Source organism: Xenopus laevis, chromosome 6L, assembly GCF_017654675.1.
Source record: "Xenopus laevis strain J_2021 chromosome 6L, Xenopus_laevis_v10.1, whole genome shotgun sequence".
In the NCBI taxonomy this organism is placed as follows: Eukaryota; Metazoa; Chordata; class Amphibia; order Anura; family Pipidae; genus Xenopus; species Xenopus laevis.
Window position 1 is genome coordinate 136736812 of NC_054381.1, and position 21477 is coordinate 136758288.

The window sequence follows — 21477 nt, forward strand, 5'->3', positions numbered from 1 at the left end:
TAGGAGAGAAATGCTTTCTGGCAGGCTGCTGTTTTGCCTTCTCAATGTAACTGAATGTGTCTCAGTGGGACATGGGTTTTTACTATTGAGTGTTATTCTTAGATCTACCAGGCAGCTGTTATCTTGTGTTAGGGAGCTGCTATCTGGTTACCTTCCCATTGTTCTTTTGTTTGGCTGCTGGGGGGGGGGAAAGGGAGGGGGTGATATCACTCCAACTTGCAGTACAGCAGTAAAGAGTGATTGAAGTTTATCAGAGCACAAGTCACATGACTTGGGGCAGCTGGGAAATTGACAATATGTCTAGCCCCATGTCAGATTTCAAAATTGAATATAAAAAATCTATTAGCTCTTTTGAGAAATGGATTTCAGTGCAGAATTCTGCTGGAGCAGCACTATTAACAGATTCATTTTGAAAAAAAATATTTTTCCCATGACAGTATCCCTTTAAATTATTTTTAGCAGACACGGTATAATGGGGCTATCTGGAAAACTCCAGGTCCCATAGATCCCATACCTGTACTACCATGCCACATGACAAATGACTTTTTTATATGGAAGGCACAGAAAGTATCCTTCCTAAGTCAATTTAAAAATGATCTTGATCAAATGCACCCTTTTTTTACATAATCAAGTAAAGTGATCAAGTAAAATTAACAACCAAGTTAGACAACGAAGATATACATGGGCTACATGTCCATTAGATCAGTTCAGATTGTCCATTAGTCTTCCTAAACTAACAGTGAATTTACCAGCCTAAAGGTGACCATAGACGTAACAATTACGAGCACCGGTTGCAGGAAAGATCATTTGTTTTCATTACAGATATTTAGAGCTGAATTTAGGTAGAAACAATAGAATTCTATCTGTATCTGACAATTCAGCAGTAAACCCTGGCCAATTTTCGGACACCTTCAAAGGACGAGCCGACTGATATCCAAGTATTTTGCTGATATTGGTCGGCTCGTCCTCCACCGTACAAGCAACGAATAATATCTGTGCGTCTATGACCACCTTTAGGTTGCAGGAAGATGACCCAGTTGTGAAGCCATTGAAAGACAACTGCCCTTTGACATACTGGGGCTATACAAAGCATCATTTCAATGAATAAACTTTTAAAAGTTCTGAAAAATGGGAAAAGTAAACATTAGGGCAAATTGTTTGCTCTAGGGTTCACTGAGGGCAAATTCTGTGTCCTCTTTTCACCATGAATTAATGTTGGCCACGTAAAACCATGTTATCAGCAGAAATCGAATTAGAATATCAACATCATAAATGTTATTTTCAACACTGTGTCATTTAAAAATATTTAAGTGCTGTTTATAGTTGGAGGCCTAGGAAGGTGCTGGAATCTCTGCCATGTGGAAATATGGTATCCGTCCAATCCTCGCTGGCTCCATTAGATTAAAATCAGATGTGGCTCCATTCAAAAGCATGGAATATACAGAATAAACCAGATAATTACAAATGCATGTGTTGGAACTTTTTTATTTCTTAAAATTGTTCCCATCTTTTGAAAACACTTCAAAATATCCCAAGAAAAAAAAAAAAAGTATCCAAACACAGAAACAGATGTTTTTTGGTAGTTAAACTCTCAGGTCTCAGACTTCTTGTCTGGCCTCACCTGGTTTTAATTCAGTCCTTCTGGTCTCGGGTTCATTTTGTCTAAACTTAGCTCACTTCTAGAGCTGTCAAAAACTATTACTACTAAGCTGAAATAGTTTGGGGATATGTTTACATTTTCTACAGTGTAGTGCTTACAAATACAAAAGACAAAGCAGTACCTTTCTAGCAATTTAATGAGGAAATTAGTCACAGTTCAGTGGCTTTTACATGCATTTAATAGTACCTCTTCCATGTGATATGAAACACTATAAACATTCATTGTCTTCTACCATCAAAGCATATGGAACCTCTGAACTTCAACCTATACTAGCAACTAAAGTACAGTGAAATACACACACAAACGCACAAAATATCCGGAAATATGCACATTTTTTTAATTAACCCTCGATATTCAACTGGCGAAATAAAATCCTTCGATTTCGAATATCGAATTCGAAGGATTTTGCACAATTCGTTCGATCGAACGATCGAAGGATTTTAATCCATTGATCGAAGGATTATCCTTCGATCAGAAAAAACATGGAAAGCCTATGGGGACCTTCCCCATAGGCTAACATTGACTTCGGTAGCTTTTAGGTGGCGAACTAGGGGGTCGAAGTTTTTTCTTAAAGAGACAGTACTTCGACTATCGAATGGTCGAATAGTCGAACGATTTTCATTCAATTCGAAGTCGTGGTCGAAGTAGCCCATTCGATGGTCGAAGTAGCCAAAAAAACACTTCGAAATTCAAAGTATTTTTTATTCTATTCCTTCACTCGAACTTAGTGAATGGGCCCCTAAATATACTGATTGCATCAAAATATTTTTTTTTCTTTGCTTTATTCTTGTATTTATGGGAGATACCATGCCACTGGCCTCAACTATGTTATTCTATTATTCTATGCAAACCACCCCAAACTGAACCTAAAAGGAGAACTAAACCCTTAATTAAAAAACCCTACCCCTTACCCTACATAGACCCCCCTCCTTGCACCCCCCCCCCAGCCTAGCTGTTACCCCTGATAAATGCCCCTAACTCATTACTTACCCATCGCTGCAGATTCAGGCGATGCTCTGAATCTGCACCGAGGGGTAAGCAAGGAAGTGGGTCTATGTGGGTTGGGGGGTAGGAGTTTTTAGTTTAGTTCTCCTTTAATGGACCACAATGTCTTAAGAAAATTCATGGCAAAAGAGACAGAAATGTTGGCCATACATGTACCAATAATATCGTATGTACGTAGTTTCAGTTCTTGGTACGTGTAAGGCCCTGCTGATCCACATTGATATTTATGTATTATGGGTACCAGTAAGTTTGAGAAACGGGCAGGTTTGAAAATGTCATCTGACAATGAAGCACGTTGGCCAGTTTATGGGACATCAGTAGTGGAGGATGTGAGGAAGAGGCAGCTCTTCTTCTGTGGCCCCTTGTACCCTCTCAGTGCATTCAAAGAGTGTACACCATTGGCCCATGTATTGCCACAATAACCATAGCAGATCAGTCAAATAATTGGCGTGAGTTATAAGCCTGCCCTCTCTAAAAAGCCTTGTGTATTGTGTTCTACCTCTGTGGGGCATTACTAGCAAACTGACCCTGATGTCCAGTCAGATCACACATAGATTTTATACATTTGAAGCTGTGCACACGTGTGTTTTCAGGGCTGTATATAACATATATAACATGACATTCATTTATTATATTATTTTCCTGCATTTTGGCTTTAATACTTTAACCTTTGTGCTAGCCACTTACTTGTTTGGATGCTGTCGTTTCCTGTTACAGGAAACAACCATATGTATAAAATTCACTCCATGCTTTATATAAAATCAGATTAAATGACACACAATTAAAAAGTCTTCTACAAATCTATGTTCCAGTATAACACCCTTATTCCCTTTAATAAATACTATATGAAAAAGAACTAAGCTATGCATATGCTTCAAGCGTTAAAGCACGGCTAAACTAGGGAAAGATTAAGATTGTGCCCCCAACAAGGGATCATCATGTACAAACTCACTTTTCTGTATTTGACATGTTAACCTAACGATGCCAGGCCAATTACGGGTGGGTCTGACTTGGTTCCTGCAATGAAACATTTAGCTTCCCTTTTGACTCTCTTCCTGAGAAACTTCAGATGTTGGAAATCAATTCCTTTTGTCTTTTGGAAGTCATCTGCTCCGCATTAAAAAAACTACTCTGGGCATCTACTGATCCCACAAGGGTCTTTCATCCTCAAAGCCGTCTGCAACACATTAAATTCTAGCCTTTCTTATTAAGTCATGGATATACATAGGATTTAAAGAGCAGTGCCAGTTTTTTTATATCCAGTTTTTTAATTGCCATCTTTTAACCCTTTGGACACTGCAAATTGAGAAGGAATATAAAAGGCATCTATGTTCAGCTATGTTATATGTGTGGACCTACATATATTGACTATTGTCACTAATACACAATAGGGGGCCCATTTACTTAGGTCGAGTGAAGGAATAGAGGAAAAAAAACTTCGAATTTCGAATGTTTTTTCTGGCTACTTGACCATCGAATGGGCTACTTCGACTACGACTTTGAATCGAACGATTCGAAATAAAAATCGTTCGACTATCATTCGATAGTCGAAGTACTGTCTCTTTAAAAAAAAACTTCAACCCCCTAGTTCGCCACCTAAAACCTACCGAAGTCAATGTTACCCCTTGGGGAAGGTCCCCATAGGCTTTGCTATCTTTTTTTGTTCGAAGAAAAATCATTTGATCGATGGATTAAAATCCTTCGAATCGAACGATTCTAAGGATTTAATTGTTCAATCGAACGAATTGCGGTAAATCCTTCGACTTCGATATTCAAAGTCGAAGGATTTACCTTCTACAATCGAATAATCGAGGGTTAATTAACCCTTGATATTCAACCTTAAGTAAATTTGCCCCTAGGTGTTGAATAATATAGAACATTTTTTCATTGTATAATATGAAGGGAGTTTATAAACAGTAATAACTTTATTAAATCAGCTATGTTCTGGTCTCTAGATAACACTTAACGTAACCATATATCACCAGCTAGGCATGTGTGGACTCAAAGAATGCAGACGTGGGATTAGGCCATCTATGTGTACAGTAGATTTGATGTATAAAAATATATCAGAAAAAAGGAGATGATAATCTGTGCAAGAGCAACATGATATTTAGCGTTGATGGTGATAATTAGCGTCAACTTAAGGAATGAAAGTTCCCTTAACCTTAAAGGGATACTGTCATGGGAAAAACAAAAATATTTCAAAATGAATCAGTTAATAGTGCTGCTCCAGCCTAATTCTACACTGAAATCCATTTCTCAAAAGAGCAAACAGATTTTTTTATATTCAATTTTGAAATCTGACATGGGGCTCGACATATTGTCAATTTCCCAGCTGCCCCTGGTCATGTTGACTTGTGCTCTGATAAACTTCAATCACTCTTTACTGCTGTACTGCAAGTTGGAGTGGTATCACCCCCCTCCCTTTCTCCCCCAGCAGCAAAACAAAAGAACAATGGGAAGGTAACCAGATAGCAGCTCCCTAACACAAGATAACAGCTGCCTGGTAGATCTAAGAACAACACTCAATAGTAAAAACCCATGTCCCACTGAGACACATTCAGTTACATTGAGAAGGAAAAACAGCAGCCTGCCAGAAAGCATTTCTCTCCTAAAGTGCAGGCACAAGTCACATGACCAGGGGCAGCTGGGAAATTGACAAAATGTCTAGCCCCATGTCAGATTTCAAAATTGAATATAAAAAAATCTGTTTGCTCTTTTGAGAAATGGATTTCAGTGCAGAATTCTGCTGGAGTAGCACTATTAACTGATGTGTTTTTAAAAAAACATGTTTTCCGATGACAGGATCCCTTTAAGCATGCAACATTAGTTGGCCACTATACACTGCAATACTAATTACGGCATAGCACGAAGCACATTTTATGGTTTCTACCTGCTGAAGATCTGGTTTAGGAAAATAATTACTGGTTCACATCCCTGAAACCAAAACCACTGGATAATAAGTCAAGCCCTTGCTGCCTTCTTGTAAGGGGATTATGATACTCCAAGAAGGCTATGGAGGAATAATAAGAAACATTAGGTCTTACTTATATATAATTTAAAAATTCTACAGCTGGTCTTCATTGTGTGTGTGTGAGTTCAAGTGTGTCCCATTTTTCAGTGATGTACTTCTCTGTACTACCTCTTCAATCTGACATTTAAATTGCTTTCTGGTTGTGCTAGGCCTATCAATGCAAAGAAGGCTTTAATGGGTCCTCCGCTCATTTTCAGTTTTCTCTTCGAATTTGCCATTCAAGTTAAATATTCCAAACAATAAGATGAAAAATAAAACAAGAAAATAAAACAGTACAGATGTATCACTTCATGAAACTCACCTCGTTTGAGTCTTCCTGCTGATTGATAACAGAGAGTGCATCTTCCGCTGCCTGGCGTTTGGCTTCTGCAACTGTTCTTTCCATCTTTGCCCTTTCTGTAGTTATCATTTCATGTGCTTTCCTCTCTGCTTCAGACACGGCTTTCTGCAGCTCCGCCATTGCCTGACGTTTAACTTCATTGACTGCCTCCTCTGTGCGACAAACAAAAGGACCTCACATAAGAAAACATGAAAGGGTTTCATGCGGGAACAGACTTTAATACTTTAATCTACAGATATTTTGCACATATATTATATAAAGATGGAAACCCTGTCATTGCAATGATGAGGCAGCAGCACCGAACACACCCAAAATCATCTTGGTTTTACATTTTTTAAGATAATTACAGTATGCCAGTGGCTATACAGCTGGTTATGGCTTGACAGTAAAATCTTTTTAGGGCCCACTAAAACATCAGGAAGATGTCCTGTTTTGCAAACATATATATCCTATTTAAAATTGAACAGTTATTTTAATGGTTCCGTTACAAAACCATGAAAGGAAAAGGGTAAACTTTGCTCAAATAATAAGATGCTTTTGGTGCCAACGCTAAGGTTTTCTCAAAGGAAGTGTTGGATAAAAGGGAGACTGAAGTCACAGGAGTGATCTTCTAAGGGTGAGCTGTCACCCAGAATGTGTCTGCAAGACAAGATATGCCACTGAGTGTCAGTTATATGTGAATCTTGCTGCTATTCACTGATAATATCCAACTTTCTCAATCTGCCTTGTGGGCTGTGGGGACAATCAGACAAAAGAACGACTGTTTGTGGCTTAGTTCAAAAGCAATCAAATGCTTTTGACTGTCTAAAAGGTCAACAGCCAGCAGCCAGCCTCTCTCCACGTTGCCTATGACTTTTTTATGTTATACTGTAGCATTACACAAAGAGGGAACCCATTTCAACTGCAGCCTAAAGGCAAGCTTCCCCTTTAACAACCCCCTAACACCATATGCATTTGTGGGGGGCCAACTTAGCCTGGTTTCCTTATCTTCAACTTTGAACAAGGGAGTTTACCCCTTTGTGCTTAGAAATAAATGTGAAACTGTAAGCACAACAATGCACGACTTACAGGGTTTCAAGGGCAGGACTGATTTATGCATTCTTGTACAGGTTTGGGGTCTGTTATCCAGAATGCATGGGACCTGGGCTTTTCCAGATAAGGAGTCTTTCTGTAATTTGGATCTCATACATTAAATTGACTTAAAACTCTTTAAAACATGACATTAACCCAATAGTAATTGGTGTGCATCTATATACACGTTAGCTCTTCAAAGGCTAAGATATATTACAGACAAGCGTTTGAAGCTGCGCTCCCCTGCGTTCCGTTTTTATGCGTTCAACCGCAGGGGAGCACAGGAGTAGACGCATTCAGTATTTTTTAAATGGGGCTGTACTCACACAGGCGCATGTAGGCGCAGAACGCAGGTTGAGACGCAACATACTGCATTTTTCCTGCGTTCGGCACCTACATGCGCCTGTGTGAGTACAGCCCCATTGAAAAAAACTGAATGCGTCTACTCCTGCGCTCCCCCGCGGCTGAACACATAAAAACAGAACGCAGGGGAGCGCAGCTTCAAACTCTTTACATTCACGATTCAGTAAAAACAAAATATATCAAAATATATGAACTTTAGGATCAAATAATTTTTTTTTCATTATGACGGGATGAAGCAGCTCCAGAAAAACAAATACCCTTCTTTATTCCTCAAAAGTCAGGCCATCTGATCTAATTATCAGGGATCCACCACAGTCTCCACTTCTATCCTTTTATCTAATTTTCGTCTTTATTCAAACCAAAAAAGACAATGAATAATTGAAAATCTAATAAGCAGCAATTATTAACTTGGCAAACATCGTACCAATTAACACCCTATTAAAACTAATTATGACACGTTTCAGTCAAGTGTTTTCGCCTAATTGTTTTTCTCACTAAAAAAAAAAAAAGCACCTTAATTAAATGTTCTCTTTAATTAAGAACATAGATTTCTATTAGAATCATATTACCAGTTATTAAAAACGAAGAACGCGTCGCCAATAGATGCTAGGGCTGGGCTGAAGCAAGCTTTGCTTTCCATGCCCCATTATGAAGAAGTTTGGCTGATATTTGATAGCACAATATATTTTTAAAGCTACAACATAATCAACGGCAATAAGGTTTAATGTATTTTACACTATAAGATGATCCGCCAACATAATGGATTTCACGCCAAACAGGCTTTGATTTAAAAACTGAAATTAAATAAATAATTGCAAATGAGTGAAAAACTATATATATATATATATATATATATATATATATATATATATATATATATATATATATATATATATATCCACAAAAAGGAGCACTCACGGGTCTTACAACTCATCAAAAAAATTTAATAAATTGTGGGCACAGAAACTGACGTTTCGGCTGGAACACCAGCCTTTTTTGGTGTTCCAGCCGAAACGTCAGTTTCTGTGCCCACAATTTATTAAATTTATTTGATGAGTTGTAAGACCTGTGAGTGCTCCTTTTTGAGGATGTTTAAGTTTAAGGATTGCACCCAGGCAATCGTTCCACATTTTTTCGTGAGTGCCGGTATCCCAATAGTGTGTGTATATATATATATATATATATATATATATATATATATATATATATATATATATATATATATATATATATATATATATATATATATATATATATACTGTATAAATGCCAGTATTGAGTAAAAGAAAAGCACAGCCCTGAACAACCCTTACAGGGTCCAATTTGCTTTGAATATTCAAGGTGAATTAAAATTCCATCTAAGTGGCAATACAGGACAATAATTTTTGCTTACGATCAAAGCTTCAGCTCGACTAATTGTATATGCTAATCAGGCAATTTATATTTAAATTATGCATTCCTATTCTAGTCCCACAGGCACACTCAGATCTGCAAAGAGAACTGACAGAAGATTCGCAAGGTGCTTGCATATTTATAAGTAAATGCAAACAATCCCTGTTTGCTGAAATATACAAAAGGGAAAAAAAAAAACCCCTAATGCCGACGTGTGGATTATTCTTATGAATTTGACGGGACTCAGATAAAGGTATTTGGGATTCTGTGATTATTTTAACAAAAGCCGGAGTATTTACAGCCTTTTCAGTGTGATTCAATTTCGTTTGGAGTCCTGTGGCGAGGCAACTACAAGTTATATTATCATAATTAATTTTGTCTGGTGCAAGATGGGGACCGTGGCGACGTTATTTTAGATCATTCTTGCCGTTTATTTATCAGTGGCGGCTGTAAATGATAAATAACTTTTCTGAGCCGTGTAACATAAACTGCAGAGAAATAAGGCAACAGTCTTCTCTAGTAACACTGAATTCTATCTCTCCAACTGTATCTTGTTGCAGAGGGGACATGTAGGGGCCGATTCACTAAGGGTCGAATATCGGGGGTTAATTAACCCTCGATATTCGACTAGGAATTAAAATCCTTCGACTTCAAATATCGAAGTCGAAGGATTTAGCGCAGATAGTTCGATCGAACGATCGAAGGATAATTCCTTCGATCGAACGATTAAATCCTTCGGATCGAACGATTCGAAGGATTTAAATCCAACGATCGAAGGAATATCCTTTGATCAAAAAAAGTTAGCCAAGCCTATGGGGCCCTTCCCCATAGGCTAACATTGACTTCGGTAGCTTTTAGATGGCGAACTAGGGGGTCGAAGTTTTTTTTAAAGAGACGGTACTTCGACTATCGAATGGTCGAATAGTCGTACGATTTTTACTTCGTAGTCGTAGTCGAAGGTCGAAGTAGCCCATTCGATGGTCGAAGTAGCCCAAGAAAAACTTCGAAATTCGAAATTTTTTAACTTCGAATCCTTCACTCGAAGTTAGTGAATCGGCCCCGTACAGTCTCCTCTATACTGCTAGAAGCTATTGTTTCATATTAGGGATAAAAATATATTTTTGTGTGTAATCCGTGCAGAGGGTAATGCTTAAAAACATAGGCAAAGAACAATGAAGAAGAGGTATAGCCTCCCCAAAAAGGGACCAACTGCCAGATATACCCTTAAAAGCTCTCACATGGAAAGCCTTCAATTTGTAGCCTCTCCATGCAAACATTTCACAGGCCTCTACTGCTGAAAATGTTAAAAAATAATAGACCTAACATAAAAGAATTTAGTAGGATATTTAAAAGCTGTGTTAAAAGGTGAAAGGAATCCTTAATAACTGTATAAGTGGATTAAGGCTTCCCATTGCTTAGCAAGATGGCAAGTCTCTACTATGAAGTATTTAGCAGGCTGCCTGCTATCTTGAGAATCAACCTGTACCTGGACAATCTGTTTAGTTGTTCAGGACAACATCTAAGAGGGAAAATAAATCACTTTATGACATATAACCTTATATTATATTCACAATGTGATAATGAATCCCAATGAAAACGAGTTCCCTTTTGTGAAAATTTGCTACACAGAATTGGATAACAATAGAGGTGCCATAAGCTGATAGGTGTCCAAAAGCACATCAATATGGTGGTCACCAATAATTCCCATCACATAGGTTTATGGGAAAATGGCACCCAGAGGAGCCTTGTTAAATGACCCAGTAAAAAACGGTAACATAGAGGTAAAGTTGGACATACCTCTACCTGATACCTGTATGCTGGTCGGCCATAGCCGTAGCATATACCTTTTCTCATTTGGTGAATGTCCATTGGTTACTGTTCAGGATTGGCCTTTTGAGTTTAATGTGGGGTATAGTAAGTAGACCATGTGCCACAGTAACCATCTTAAAGGAGAACTAAATCCTAAAAATTAATATGACTTAAAATGCCTTATTTCATGTACAGAATTTATTACACCAGGCTAAAGTTTCAGCTTGTCAATAGTAGCAATGATCCAGGACTTCAAACTTGTCACAGGGGGTCACCATCTTGGAAAGTGTCTGTGACACTCACATGCTCAGTGGGCTCTGAGCAGCTGTTGAGAAGCTAAGCTTAGGGCTCGTCACTAATTATCAAGCAGAAAATGAGGTTGGTCTGTAATATAAGCTGATGCTACAGGGCTGATTATTAAATTCTGATGCTAATTGCACTGGTTTCTGTGCTGCCATGTAGTAATTATATGTATTTAATTACTAATCAGCCTTATATTGTGACATTTCTATTCTATGTGTACTGTATATTGTGAGTGGGTCCCTAAGCTTAGTAAGTGACAGCAGCACAGAGCATGTGCAGTGAATCAGCAGAAAAGAAGATGGGGAGCTACTGGGGCATCTTTGGAGACACAGATCTTTACTGCTAAAGGGCTGTGGTTGGTACAGAAACCCAAAAGATAAAGTACAACATTTTTAACCTACTTCTTTAGTTATGCTTTAGTTTTTCTTTAAAGCAGGGAAGGGCTATATGTTGACCAGATGTAGCCAACTGGAAGTGGTGTGGGGATATAAATTGTGTTTCTTTTAAAGCTACTTCCCAGGAAACCCTGAAGCAATCAAAATACCACATGGAACATGAACTGCTTGCAAAAGAACATCTATGCTTTGCTGAAAACTTATACACTCTACCTTAGGGGTGTTCAACCTGCAGCCCACCCACCCACCCACCCAAGACTCTGGATGTAACTGACAGCAATAGTTTGTGCGGAGATTGGTGGTTGGGCTTCAAGTTTTTCTGCACTATTTTCCCAACCTTTTGTGCCAGTTGTAGCTTTTATATTAATATTGTATGAATAAGAGCAGACACAGCTGCAGATGTTTTATTGCCTGAACAACATAGACCTAAGGCAGGATTTACGTGGACATGGTCATTGGTTTTTTCAGCCTCATCTTCTATGTAACCGTGTAGACCACTAAACGGGAAAATCAATATTTGCCTGCAGGGCCGTTGTTTTCCTACACAAGCACGACAAGTTTCCTATTATGATCTGAAACTGTTAAGAGGAGATCATTAAAGATTTTTTTTCCCTGTTACTAATCAGTTCTTTTTGATTCCTCACATCGGCGCATTAACAACTGCACACAGCTGCCAAAACTCTGGGTCTCTGTGTTTAAACAATCCTTACCAGCTTTCTTCCAGATCTCCTCTGGCACATATCCAGAAGCGGGCCTGTGAAGGAATTCCCGATGTGATTCTGTCGAGAGTAGAAGGAGAAAAAGAGCATTGTTAGTATTGCTCATTCCTTGGTACTTCAGCCTCAAAGTACCGCTTATTCTCATATCACGCTGCAAAGTATTGTCTAAGGCACACAGAAATCTCTTTGTCACGGCTGCTCCGGGCTTTCGGAAGGAATGTCTGCACTGTCACATTCCGGGACGTGACAAATATTTCCAGAGAATGAATGCAAATCAATTGTTTGGTTTATAGGCTCAGAAACTAACATTGTCTATGGGATGTATAAAGGGAAACATGTTTGGATAATTAAATTGAAAGAGTGAGCGGTACTCTGAATTCGATCTAACTCATTGGCTGTTGAAGCGAATTATAAAAAAGAGGGTTAAAGCTTTCTTAGGTTAAATATTATTGAGCGAGACAAAGACATTTAATGAGTAATTGACATACAGATTAGATGTAATGATGAAAGCAACGCTATTGTTAAGGTCATTTCAAACTGGTCTTCTTTTTTTTTTGTTATGTGGTTTTAGACAACTTTTGAAAGTGTTCCAGTTTGGAATTGGTCTCTATCAGAGATACACCAAGGGGCCCATTTACTTAGTTCGAGTGAAGGAATAGAATAAAAAAAAACTTCAAATTTCGAATGTTTTTTTTTGGCTACTTCGACCTTCGACTACGACTTTGACTTCGAATTAAAAAGTGTTCGACTATTCGACCCTTCGATAGTCGAAGTACTGTCTCTTTAAAAAAAAAAACTTCGACCCCCTAGTTCGCCACCTAAAACCTACCGAAGTCAATGTTAGAGAAACTATCACATTCCTGTTTTAGATCAGGCAGAGCATCCATGCCCTTTACGAGAGCAGGAAGGGAATCAATTCATAGCATCCGTTTCAACAACCTCCTTCTGAGCTTCAATACAGTCAGCTTATCTGACTTCAAGCCAGAGGCTAGTGATACACAAATAAACCTTGCAAATACTGTCAGCCAATGACTTAAGAGGAGAAGAAATAAATGAGTCTAAACAGCATTATCTGTAGGGAGGTTGTGAACTTGGATACAGTTATTTAAGTTGGTGATCCCTTATACTGAGGCACGTATTGGTCATTCAAGTTATCTATTATATGCCATAATACTTCAAGGTGATACAATACTTCTCTGGTCCTTAAAGGGTTCAGAGCAGCTGAGAGCTCCTAGCTAATCATTCTATATTTACTACTTTTTATAGCAGGGGTCTCCAAACTTTTTTACTCGTAAGCCACGTTTTAATGTAAAAAAGTTAAAGAGCAACACAAGCAAGTCCATGGGGATGTCAAATAAGGGCTGTTATTGGCTGTTTGGTAGCCCCTATATGGACTGTAGTCTACAGGAGACTCTGTTTGGCAGTATCCCTGGTTTTTATGCAACCACAACTTGTCTCCAAGCCAGGAATACAAAAATAAGCACCTACTTTGATGCCACTGGGAGCAACATCCAAGGGGTTTGTGAGCAACATGTTGCGCGCGAGCTACTGGCTGGGGATCACTGCTTCATAGTAACGTTAGTGGAATATTATCAATAAAGAAACTTAGAAACACTCTGGGTGGTTCAAGTTTTATATCTAAGGGGCCCCAGATCAACTCTTCTATGATGCACCATTTTGTCCTTTTCTTCTTGTAAAGCTATAGCTTCTTGCATCCCTACAAATATGGAGGATCAAACTTTACTCTATTTGGTTTGTTATTGTAAATTAACATGCTTATGTAGAAATATATGAGAAACAAACAATTTGAAGTAGGGATGCACCGAATCCACTATTTGGGATTCGGCCAAATCCTCGAATCCTTGGTGAAAGATTCGGCCGAATAACGAACCGAATCCTAATTTGCATATGCAAATTAGGGGCAGGAAAGGAAACAGTGGAAAAAATTCTTCTTTTGTGACAAAAAGTCACGTGATTTCTCTACCCACCCCTAATTTATATATGCAAATTAGGAGTCGGTTCGGTCAGGCACAATGATTCGTCTGAATCCGAATCCTGCTTAAAAAGGCTGAATCCCAAACCGAATCCTGGATTCAGGGCATCCCTAATTTGAAGGTTTGTGATATTGCACATAGAGTATATGGTAGCTTCTATGTAGCTTTCTGAGAGCATATGACTATACTCTCTATTAAAGGAGATCTATTGTCATTGTTCTACGAAACACTAACAGTGGCCAATGGCACTGCCTTAAGCATTCAATAGCCATTATAGGATGGCATAGGGTGGACATAGGGTGGTCATAGGGTGGCCAGCCAAGCACTTTTTTGAGACTTTTACATGGCATTCAATCACAGTGAAAAAGTTATCCATCTCATTCCAGTCTAAAGCATAAGTTATTGGTCAGTTAATGGATTCATGTGCTTAAAGGACAGATCTATAATTTGTATCCCTTTATAAATATTGGCCTGAGTAACTTTATCTTTGTATCCACATAGTCTTCTAAAATCGTGACCCATAAATTCTATTTGGCTCAATAAAATAACACCTCTAAAGCATCCTTGTAGGATATACTGAAATATAAGGGCATGGAATGATCATGTAGGACTTCGGTAACACAAGGATTCCAAAGATGGAGTCACAGGGCAATGCTCTCAGTCCACTTGAATTAAAATTTTGTATTTCAGATGGCAAATGCATTCTCCTAATTATGGCAAACTACTCTGCGGGGATTGGGTGTCTCAGCTAAGTACTAAAGCATAAGCAATGGATAGAACTTTTAACAAGACAGGATTTTAAAGATAGTAATCCCAGGTTGTTTGGTCTAACCTTTTCCTTCTGCTCTCATTACAGACTTCTAGTAACTACTACATTAGTAGTAGTAGATCACAAAGGTTTGCACTTTCCTTATTTATTAGAAACACTGTGTGCAGGTCTTATATAATTATAATTAGGATAATGAAGATAAGAGAGACAGATTTTGTGCCCGTCCTTGAGACAGACCTACGTAGGCTGGTTTGGAGAAATTGCACTGGTCAGTAAGATGTATTAGAAGCTCCAAGCTTCCAAAAGGAAACATCTTTCCATACATTTACAAAGTTATACACATACTGTACATATGTATAATTGGGGTTCAAGAATTTTCCCTTGTTGGAAGATGTCAGTGTTTGGCATTTCTGTCTGTAATGCTTGTATATCTGAAACACATAAAGTCTATTGCTAACAGGCCTCCACATTGGCAACTTGACAATCAAGTGATGTAATAACGCATGTAGTTTGCCTTGTGCTCTTCTGCGTGCTTTGAACTAATGATGTCTGTACCAATAAGAGGTTTACCTCATGGGTCTCCCTTCCGTGAGAATGATGTGACATATTGTAACCATAGAAATAATCGGAGTAGGAGCAAAGGCTTCCAAGAACAGATTAATAAAGCTGCTGAGCAGCTGTGAAAAATATACAACAAAACTATATGATATTACAAATTAGCTACTAAAACACTCACTTGTGATTTTTATCAGATTTAGCAAAATCTACAATTTGCAGCATTTTGCTTTGTGGGCGTTCTCCTCCATAATTTTGGAGATCTGCAAGTCATTTCATCGAAAGAAACAGTAGGGGCCGAATGCCCCAGGGAAAATCAAATTGTTAAAGGGGTTGTTCACCTTCAAATTGACTTTTAGCATGATGTAGAGAGTGATATTCCAGAAATATTTCCAGTTGGTTTTAATTTTTTATTATTTGTGGTTTTTATTTATTTAGATATTTATTGAGAAGCTCTCCAGTTTGCAAAGGTCCAAGGTGCCAAGGTCCAAATGACACTAGCAACCATTCATTAATTTGAATAAGAGACTGGAATATGAATAGGAGAGGCCTGAATAGAAAGATGAGTAATAAAAAGTAGCAATAACAATAAGAGTGTTTGTATCATAGATGGGGTCAGTGACCCCCATTTGAAGCCACTTTTCATCATAGAATAGGTCTGCCATTTGAATTGATCATTTGCATTGAAAAATACACATTTTCTGGTACTGGAATGCAGAGCACCCATAGCGTTCCCTGAAATGTAATTCATCACAACAATAGGTGTCATTTACAAAGCAAGAGTGTGCAGAGTGCCACTTCAAATGCAAAATCACATAATTACAGCGTAATTGAGGTTGCACTCCAAGGTGCGTCCAATGTGTCCAGTGCAATTGCAGCCTTGTTTCTGGGGTTTTACACAAATTCGATGCAAGTTGCAGTAATTTTGAGATGGAGTGTTGCTTCGCTTCTGGATTATGCCCTTAAAATAGACTTTGCATCTGATTTACTGGGCTAAGTCTGGCGCAACTTGCTGTTGGAAACCTGGAGCTACCACAATGATAAGTCCAGAGTTCTCCAGTCTTCCATTGCAATTGCAATAGAAGAAGCTCGGTGGACACATTGGAAACCAGGTGGAAGTGCAAGTGCATGTTTAGGGCACAAGTATCTTAATGAATTACACTCTCCATTTTAGAGAAACTCCACGTGCAGGTGCATTCGTAAATGACCCCTATTGAGTTCTTATATATCCCCACCCTCAAAAAAGAAAAGAAGCATAAAACGTGAACTAAAAAACAAGGGCGCAAGGACCCATTGGCTCTGCTGAATGTACCTAAGGGAACAGGCTCTGGATTCACAGGACTCTGCTGTCTGGAATGGCTGCTGCTGCTGCCTTTTTTTAAATCCTCTGCATCACTGTACCGCCTGATCCAGTAATTCAGTTCCTCTCGGTCGGCCTCCTGGCAACGCCGTAGCACAGTGAGGGATCTTCTTGTTTTTTCTACCATATCCATTATGCAGTTTAACAGCTGTTTGAAGAAACAAAACAAAAACACACATTAAAAAAGAAGAAAATCAAATTTAATTTTAATCACTATTTAAGGACCTCAGAAGCTGACCCCTTGGCGAATTGGTGATGACGGAAAAAACAACAAAACCAAACAAGTTTACTTTGATATTTCGAAAACTGTATCTTGCAGTTTCCCTTCTTCTTCTCGAAGCATAAAAAGTATAATGGTTTAGAAAGACACAAGATATGTCTGGGAACATGCAACATTCATTAAGCAGAGCTTTCAAACACTCTGCAAGTACTTTCATCTGCCATCTGCGATGCTGCTGGAGTTATTCTTTTTAAATATATTATGACTTAGTATTCTTGCATCTTTGAAATTTGCATAGGCCCGTCGCAAACTGCAGTGGAAATGTCAGTCATTACTCCGCGCTCGACAACGGTGCAAGGCGACAACGCACGGCATATAAAAATGATATACTGTAAATTAGTTAGCTCAGCGAAGCATAGCCCAGAGAGAAGAACCCATTCAGGCAACTGCTTTGAACAGACCAATCATGTTTATAGTAGGCATGCCCCAGTTCTGTTTCTGTCTTCCATTTTATTCACAAAAGCTAAAAGAAAAACTAAGATTGCCAGGATTCCAAATAGGGGACACAACTATGTTTAATAAGTGGCATTCTCAAATATATCCCCTACTGATGACGGGGGTCAGTTATCTAGCTGCCCCAGTTAGTATATAGGGATAGACTTTAATGGGAGTCGGCGATATTTCGCTGGCGGCAACATTTTTGGCGAAATGAAACGGGTCAAATTCGCCCATCCCTATTAGTATATACTAAGAGGCGGATTTATTATGAGGTGTAAAAATCGCTGGAATCATTCGCCAGACATTGCTGTATAAAAAAATGGCGTAACATTTTTTTTACACGCTTTTTCTTTGAGCAATTTCCGCCAGAAGCAGTGTAAAATAACGGCGGTGAATACATTTGCCATATATTTTACTCATCTTTTTACACCGTTTTTCTGGCAAATTTTGTTTGACAGAGCATAATAAATAGGCCCCATGCGGGGGAATGTAATAATAGTCAGTAACGGAAAAAGTATTTGCAATGCGAAAAGTTACGCCTTTGCCCGAACAAATTTTGCTTTGCGCGAATTTAATATAGCTTTTGCGACCCTGGAAACTGTTTAGCGAAAGTGGAAGGCCGTTAGCAAATTTTATAGTTTGCAACAAGTAAATGTGATAAAACTTCTTACTGAAAAAGTTGTTATGGTTGTTCCAAAAGATTACGACACCTTCAAGCACTTGTGTGTAATTAAAATTCGCAATGTAATAACAGTTTAAGGAACAATATTACATTGCGAGATGTGGATTTTTATTCTTATTGGTGCGAATTGTTTTGCTATTTGCGACTTTTATTACATTCCCCCGTTAGTGTTTTGTCCAACTATAGTAAAGCCAACTAAGAAAGGCAACACATAATGATTAAGCAGCTGAAGAGGTGAGATGATTAAATCAGGGTTTGTAAAGTACACCATGGGTGAGCCAATCATGTCTGTTACTGGACTGAGACCAAATGGGTTTAACAGTCAATAGTGGTGGTAAAACAAATAATAGATATTGCACTAAATGAACATGTCCTATTTCCGGTGCAAATAGATCCAAAATGGCTCATCTTAACTACAACCAGCAAATGAACCATGAGCCAAAAATGGTATCACATAAAATTGCTTGAATACAGGGCAATAAAGATTTGGATAAGTTAATTTCCTAGCCTCTAGTTATGGCTGAATATGGCCTTGGGTGGGTGCACAACACTGAAACTTGGGTATCTCTCAGCTACTGTATATTGTATGTGATTGTCCTGTGGGGCCAATTTTAATTATCTCTTGATCGTTACCTGATCAGGGTTCATTTAAATTCTAATAAGACTGAGGGGAACTGCCTAAAAGAAGAGTTTTTGAGTAATACCTTCTGGCATTTGCCAGAGGTAGAGAATTTTGTTTTGAAAGGGAAAGTGGTGGCAGATGATGAAGGTTCTCCCAGAACGATCTAGGCAGTCAAAATGCTACACATGCCTATGGCCTAACAGAGCAGGAGGGCCGTTATTGCTCTTTCCAAAGAATGTTTTTTTAATATTACATGATCTTACATGATCAAGGTGTTTCCATTCTTCTGCCCATTCTCTGTCTGTCAGTCTGTGGTCTATCATTTCTTCTTGGCGTGTTCCGTGCAACCCTGGAAGAAAAAGAGGGGAAAAAAATGTCTTTATAAAAAGAAATAAACAATGATGTTTTTTTTTTTTTATTCTGGTAACCTATTCCAATCATTATTTTGTTAGTCCCAGTGGAAATTAAATAAGCCCTGGAAAATTCTTGCAATGTGGAATGTGTCTTTTTTTTCATTTAAAGTGGATGCATTGCAATGAAAAATACAAAGATGAAATGACAACAAGAAGACAATGTGGGAATGTGCTGGGTCCTTTCGTATGTCAGGTTCTGCACCTTCACTTCTTCTCATTTTCTGACTAAAAAAAGATTAGATGCTGGGCTTTAACCACATCTGGCTGTCAGCTCTTCTGCAGGAGTTCCGAGTTCAGCAGAGGGTAACTTGACGTTCTTTAAGTTACTTCTCTCCTACATTTAAATCAATAGCAATATGGTATGGACTTCCCCATTTCAGATTCACTTACTGAGAATAAAAGCCAGAATAAGAAATGCTTGTAAAATTATAGTTTTAATAAAATACCTATAAACAGAACGGCATACATTTGATATCACAATTAACTGTTAGATGTCCCCTGCACCTTCCTTTGAAAACTGGCCTCAGGATAATTTAGTCCTTGCCGTTAGTGATGGGCGAATCGGTGCAGTTTCACTTAGGCGAAAAATTTGAGAATTTACAGAGAAATTCGCAAAACAGTGAAAAATTTGCAAAACGCATTGAAGTCAATGGGCGGCAAAATAATTTTGATGCATGTTAATTTTGACGCAAGTGTCTATTTTTATATGCGTGACTATTTGGTCCAAATGCATTAATGTCAATGTGTGGCGAATTATTTTTATGCGCTGCAATTTTTATGCGCGTGCCAATTTTGACGCTCGCCGATTTATTTTTTTCATGCCAGAGTTTTCACCGGCGAATTGTTGCCGCGGATTCGCAAATTAATTTGCTTGCGACGTCAAGGGCTAAAAAATCAAGCAATAAGATGGACTATGGCAGCTTAGTTAATTAACGAGGGGTTGAACTTGATGGACTTTGTCTTTTTTCAACCCAATTTAACTATGTATGTAACTACTATCATTCTTTTAAAGTGGTGGTTTATCTTTAAGTTAATTTTTAGTATGTTAAAGAATGGCTAATTCTAACCAACTTTTCAATTAGTTGTCATTATTTATTTTCTATAGTTTTTAAATTATTTGCCTTCTTCTTTCCAGCTTTTAAATGGGGGTCCCTGACCCCATCTAAAAAACAAATGCTCTGTAAGGCTACACATTTATTGCTATTGCTACTTTTTATTACTCATCTTTCTTTTCAAGCCTTCTCCTATGCATATTCCAGTCTCTTATTCAAATCAATGCATGGTTACTAGGGGAATTTGGACCCGTTGCTGACATTGCAAACTGGAGAGCTTCTGAATAAAAAGCTAAATAACTCAAAAACCACAAATGATAAAAAATGAAAGCCAATTGCAAATTGTCTCAGAATATCACTCTCTGCATCATACTAAAAGTTAATTTAAAGATGAACAACCCCTTTAATTATGGTGGATGGAGGTCATTGAAGTCACCAAATGCTAACATTTACATATGACAGATATATTAGTTCTCTTAAACAAGAGAATGTTTAGTGTCCCCTTAAACACCAGTATTGCGCTTACCCATAGGTCTGTTCCTGTCCCTGAGGTCCCTGTGGTTGGGATGTCTGTACGAGTCCCTGTAGTGATGGGCAATGGCCATATCATCCAAACGATAATGCTGAGGTGGTGGTGGGGTCGGATGGGGCAGTCCATTGGGTTGGAAGGATAAACCGTTATTTGGACTGTACCGCTGACCTGGGCTTATAGTGCACGGCCGCTTGCTTGGATGTTCTGAGTGCAAAGGCTCTCTGTCAAAGCCATTTTCTTTGGTTCTGAAAAGAGAACAGTGTTTTTACTACAATGAGTCCCATGCATTTAATCATCTGAAAAGCCACCTATCATCAGTTAGTTGTCTAATATTGTAAAATACTTAACAAGCAACTATACCCTCCAATGATCATGTAGAATTGTGCTTATCATATGAATACCTATGCTGGCAAATCCCTTTAAGCGGGCCGTGTGCAATTAACTCAATTGATTATAAAGATGTATATATAGCACAGCTAGATACAGCTTTCATAATATTAAAGTAATATCATCCTATCTGACCAGATCCGGGAGGAACTCAAACTAACCCGGGGGGCTTAGAGCAAATCCCCCTTTCTACCCTAATGGTCCAAAGATGCATTTAATTTTGGGTCAATACAACTTTCCAGATACGTGGTCAGTAATTGGATTCCTATAAATAATCCAGTGGATGAGAATGTCTGCAGGAG

General features: G+C 38.4%; 1 protein-coding gene across 1 annotated transcript in view; it reads right to left on the minus strand.

Annotated features, from left to right (window-relative positions):
- The window catches only part of runx1t1.L (RUNX1 translocation partner 1 L homeolog), a gene marked incomplete at its 3' end in the record, with an annotated part of 110218 nt that overhangs the window by 2678 nt on the left and 86063 nt on the right, over nt 1–21477 (minus strand). The window contains 5 exon segments of the mRNA NM_001095596.1: nt 6001–6191; nt 12083–12151; nt 16722–16917; nt 19055–19140; nt 20783–21033. Of these exon segments, the coding sequence (NP_001089065.1) occupies nt 6001–6191; nt 12083–12151; nt 16722–16917; nt 19055–19140; nt 20783–21033 (793 nt within the window).